Here is a 4,398-nt window from a genome sequence, read left to right as displayed (position 1 = left end):
CCACCTCGTGCGGACGGGGTATCCCACCGGCGGCGTGCAGTTCCGTGCGGGGGTGCCGTTTGGTACGAGGGTGGCAGCCCCGCAGATCATGGACATCCCCAAGGTGGATTCGGTTCTTTCGTTCGCGAGGCACGTCCGGCCGTTGTACAAAATGTTCATCAAGGCTTTTTATATTCGGGGGGACTCGTCCGCAGCGCGCACGATTGTGCATATCTTGCGCAGTGTAGAGGCAGAAGCGTCGGACTTGGCGGAGAAGAGAACTAGGGCGAGGGCTTTAGGGCGAATGAGGCGTCGTTGCGTCCAGAAGGTTGGACCAGCAAAGCAGTTAAAAATACAGTAAGCCAACAGTAGAACATTCTCTAACACAGGGTTCCAATGAAAAGTGACAGTCCAGATAGTAAGAGAGTAGAGAGTAGTAGCATTTGATATGGGGGTGCAATCATTCACCATGGCAATTGAAGAGGAGGAATTGAATATTTGTCAGAACTGCCTGTGGCTCCGCACTCCCAGATGGATGATCTGCAGATATTAACGATGTCGATATTCCATAGATAAAAGTACAGCGACGAACGTCAGTGCCGACAGCTCTACTAAAGCTCACGTGGTAAACTAAATACTAAAAACCCAGAGATGCAGCCGCAGTCTACATTAATCCTGCTGCGCGCAGATCCCGACGCAGTCTTTCCTCCGCCTCGGACAGAGGTACGGGCGTTTCCTCCACGCGCCGATTTTCGTGACCATCCTCCGGATTGTAGTCGAATATTCCGAACACGCGCTCGATGTTGCGACGAATGTCCGCGTCGTGCTGTGTTTGCTCGGCAGGGGTCTGGGGTGGGGGCTCCGCAGCGTCTCGGATAGATTTCTCCCAACGCTTGACACGGTAAAAATTAACGATAGAGGATAGAACGAGGAACCAGCCTTGGTACACAACTTATTAATGTATGGAGAATGCATATGGTCATCCGACGCACCTAGAAGGATAAGCAAAATAGACATCCAGTCTCGGGACGTTGCACCCATCTCGGACGGCGACATGTCCATGTATGTCTCATTGGAAAACAGCGCCGGACCTGCATCGCCCTGCTTAACGACTACAGGTAGGCCCGTCGTTGCGTTCCAGTAGATGAGCTCTTGGCCGACGCCGCCCTCACCCTCGTCTTGGGCCGTCCGTGAGTAGAACCCATACTGGATCATGGTCAACCCGAGGCCGGTGCGCGATCCATATTTAGCCGCGTGCGTCGTGTGCAACAGGTATGTTAGGACGAAGCCGACGAATTGGAAGAAGTAGGATATGAATGCGGTTGAGACGAAGAAGATGAGCGAGCCCGTCGGGAGGTCATCCACGATCATTTCGCCGGCAGCGGCGAGGACGGAGGGAGCGTGGACTGTCATCTCCCAGTACGCCGGGGCGGCGTCGGCTTGGGCTTCAGAGTATGTCTGGACATTGAAAACAGCATGAGTGTGTGTAACAGTGCTGAATGATGGGTATAGCAACGTAGTATCCGCAGTCATCCGAGAGAATGTTATAGCCATCGGGGTCGTTGAGGGACTACAAAGGACAGAAACTCACGGGGGGTCTCTCATTCTGCGCGTCTTCGGGGACTAAGATTACCTCTCCATTCTCGTTCGTCACTGCCACCGACCGCGCAGGTTTGGCCATCACGTTCGCAAACACGCCATCATTCTCTACCCCCCCTCCCCTCGTACGCATACTCGTCGGCTCAGTGGGTATCCGGGCGTAGTGCTGGGGAAGCAGTACGCCCACAGCACGCCTGAAGAACGATGGTCGCGGGGGTTCAGGGCGGGCGGGAGATAAGGGGATACTCCCGTTAGTGTTCCCAAAGTCGTTGGGCATCGCGAGGGCGGTCGGAACGGGAGGGGAGCCCGGAGGGGGCAAATCGTAGTCGTACTCACGCTCGAAATCATACGAGCCCGGGGTAGCAGGAACGAAGTGTGATTCTGTGGGACCTATATGGCGGGTGAGAGGGGCATGCTCGCTATGCTCGTCGTCGTCGAAAGCATCCTCCAGTTCGCGCTCAGCATCCGGCTCAAAACGAGGGTTAGGGAGGGGGGCATAGCCAGCCGTCATGCTGGCGACTCTAGGGATGGTGATGCTGCTAGGTAGGTGGTCTATAAGTTACTAGATCAAAGTTAGATGGAGAGCTGCTGTGGCGGCGCTGCTGGACAGTTGCCTCGGGCGCCTATCCTGCCTATCCCCTTTGAGTCAATATGATCTATCTCAGGCTATTCTTCTCGGAAACTAGACAGCAGATACATCGCAAATCACCAACCAACAGTACATGCAAAGTCTCATCGAAATGACATCCGGCCTGCACCGAGCAGTAACCTCATGTGTATTGAACCGCCTTGCACTCGTATACACGCATGGTATCTCCGCTCAGAGCACCGGTCCGACATGACACATATGAGGGAGGGGACAGCCAATAAAAAAAATCCTTGCAAGCCATTACAACAAACCTAGCAAAAATATACATCGCTGTTGCATTTAAGGAACAAGGATTGATGTCATCCTAGGATGCCCTTCACATATCGCAATAGATCTTTGCCCTGGAATGGAATATGTCAGCACCATATACTCAATAGCAACGAGGATGAAGCTTACACCACGGCTCTTAACGCCAGCCATCATGGCCTCGACACGATCTACCTCCGCCGATGACGCCTGCATATCATCATGCCCGCCGTCGTCTGCCACCGAGCCACTCATGCCCCGGCTGCTTGGAGTTCTGTGCAGCCGCTGCCTTCGCGCAAGACCATGCCGCAGCACCACGGTCAAAACAGCGCGCCATCCTTCGACCGTGCTGGACTGCGCCGCAGCCTGAGTTCCGACCGGCGGCTGTGGCATGAACGGCACGTCTGTCGACCGTACGACATACGGGCAATATGACCTGTGCTCCCGCAGCACATCTAACTGTCTCCCCTGGACCTTTTCCCCCGTCGTACTATTCATCTGCGGCTTTGAGATGAATGCCCAAAGCCCGATGCGCCTCTGACACAACGCGCAATGGAGCAGAGTTGTATCCGGTTTAACCGAAGGCGCAAACATTGGAGGCGTTATCTCCAGACTCGACCGTAAAGGTGAACTGGGTGTTGTATCTCTCGGCGCGCTCGCGCGCAAAGACGTCACTGAGTTCGTGCGCGAGAGTCTCCGCGCAGGAGTTGCGGGAGCAACCGAGTTGGCCCGAGATAATGATTGTATTCGCGATCGTTCTTGGTTTGGTGTTGGAGGCAGGATCGCCCAGCCGAAAAGGGAGGTTATGATGGCAATGTCCGAAGGCTCTGAGGGCACAGAAGGTACTGACGGGGAAGTCAGTGGCTCCTCTGGACAAGAAGAGTTCAGGACCAGTGATATAGTTGAGAGAGTCGAGACCAGCGACTGGACCTGGGATACTGTCTGAAGTGGCATCGTTAAATTGCGCTGACGTTGTCTCGAGTACGGTGGTAATCACCAGAGGATGTTTGACCTCAACGTCCTGCAGAGCATTCTCTAGAACCGCCGCTCGGGACTTTATCTCTTTCGCCATTGCAGCAGGAGTTTGCAGAGGTATTCTATATATCGAAGCTGGAGGCAGTTTCAGCATACAATTACTCACTCGATGCAAGGTGCGCACCATCACACTGTCTGGTTTTCCATGGACATCCATCTTTGTGCATCCCAACGAGCGAGACGCGTTGCTTCTCGATCAAAGTGTTTGCTGCTGAGTGGTCAGCCTTCCACACCTACCTGCCTTACCCATCCCACATACCAGCTTCTCTGCTCAGGCCCTCACGTCCCGCAACGACCCATGCAACATTACAAATTCCACATACCAGCCGGTCCTTGCCGTCGTTGACCCATCCGCATTTCGCCGCAGCAACAGCATCGATGGAAGGTGGCTTATTTACATATGTTGCGAGCTTGAAAGTCGCAAGGCGCGCGAGGAAAGACTGCGTTGAAGACGGGCGGTATTCCGTCGCCGAAGGGGTGGACGCGGTGTTCTGGTGGGCCTTGAATGGGATGTTTTTTCTTGTGCGGGTAGCGGTACGCGTCAGGATAGCTGCTAAATGAGGGGCGGTCTTCGCAAGAGTCGCGTATTCGTCGACGGGCCCCGCTCTGCCTGAGTCGTTAGACCCTGAGTGGTCCAGATTTCGCGCGCAACTCACGGCTTCGCCTCCTTCTTAATACCATACTTTGCCAACGTGGCATACAACGAATGCCCCACTCGAATCTTCTTTGTAGGAGGTGACTGTTCATATGAGGGGCTGACTGCTTCGTCGAGAGTATGGATGGCATCTTCGAGCTTGCGCTATAAAGCACCGTTAGTCGTTTACCCTAGCGTGCCAGTCACAACGACAGACTTTGATGTTCTTCCCTGAATCATTCGAGGTCGTCGCTGA

At 54.3% G+C, this 4,398-nt stretch overlaps 2 protein-coding genes across 2 annotated transcripts; both read right to left on the bottom strand.

The window, feature by feature from the left end:
• Positions 1–643: 643 nt before the first annotated feature.
• FIBRA_06426 (uncharacterized protein) lies at positions 644–2,089 on the bottom strand (the record flags this gene model as incomplete). Its single annotated transcript, XM_012328152.1, has 4 exons — positions 644–918; positions 972–1,437; positions 1,496–1,549; positions 1,613–2,089. The coding sequence occupies 4 exons, from the start codon at positions 2,087–2,089 to the stop codon at positions 644–646; spliced, it is 1,272 nt and encodes a 423-aa protein (XP_012183542.1).
• Positions 2,090–2,526: 437 nt separating this feature from the next.
• FIBRA_06425 (uncharacterized protein) lies at positions 2,527–4,382 on the bottom strand (the record flags this gene model as incomplete). Its single annotated transcript, XM_012328151.1, has 7 exons — positions 2,527–2,568; positions 2,624–3,415; positions 3,471–3,583; positions 3,633–3,716; positions 3,768–4,114; positions 4,165–4,307; positions 4,350–4,382. The coding sequence occupies 7 exons, from the start codon at positions 4,380–4,382 to the stop codon at positions 2,527–2,529; spliced, it is 1,554 nt and encodes a 517-aa protein (XP_012183541.1).
• Between the last annotated feature and the right edge of the window lie 16 nt (positions 4,383–4,398).

This window comes from Fibroporia radiculosa, assembly GCF_000313525.1.
Source record: "Fibroporia radiculosa TFFH 294 genomic supercontigs, scaffold6826, whole genome shotgun sequence".
Taxonomy (NCBI): Eukaryota; Fungi; Basidiomycota; class Agaricomycetes; order Polyporales; family Fibroporiaceae; genus Fibroporia; species Fibroporia radiculosa.
This window is presented reverse-complemented; position numbering and strand designations above follow the sequence as displayed.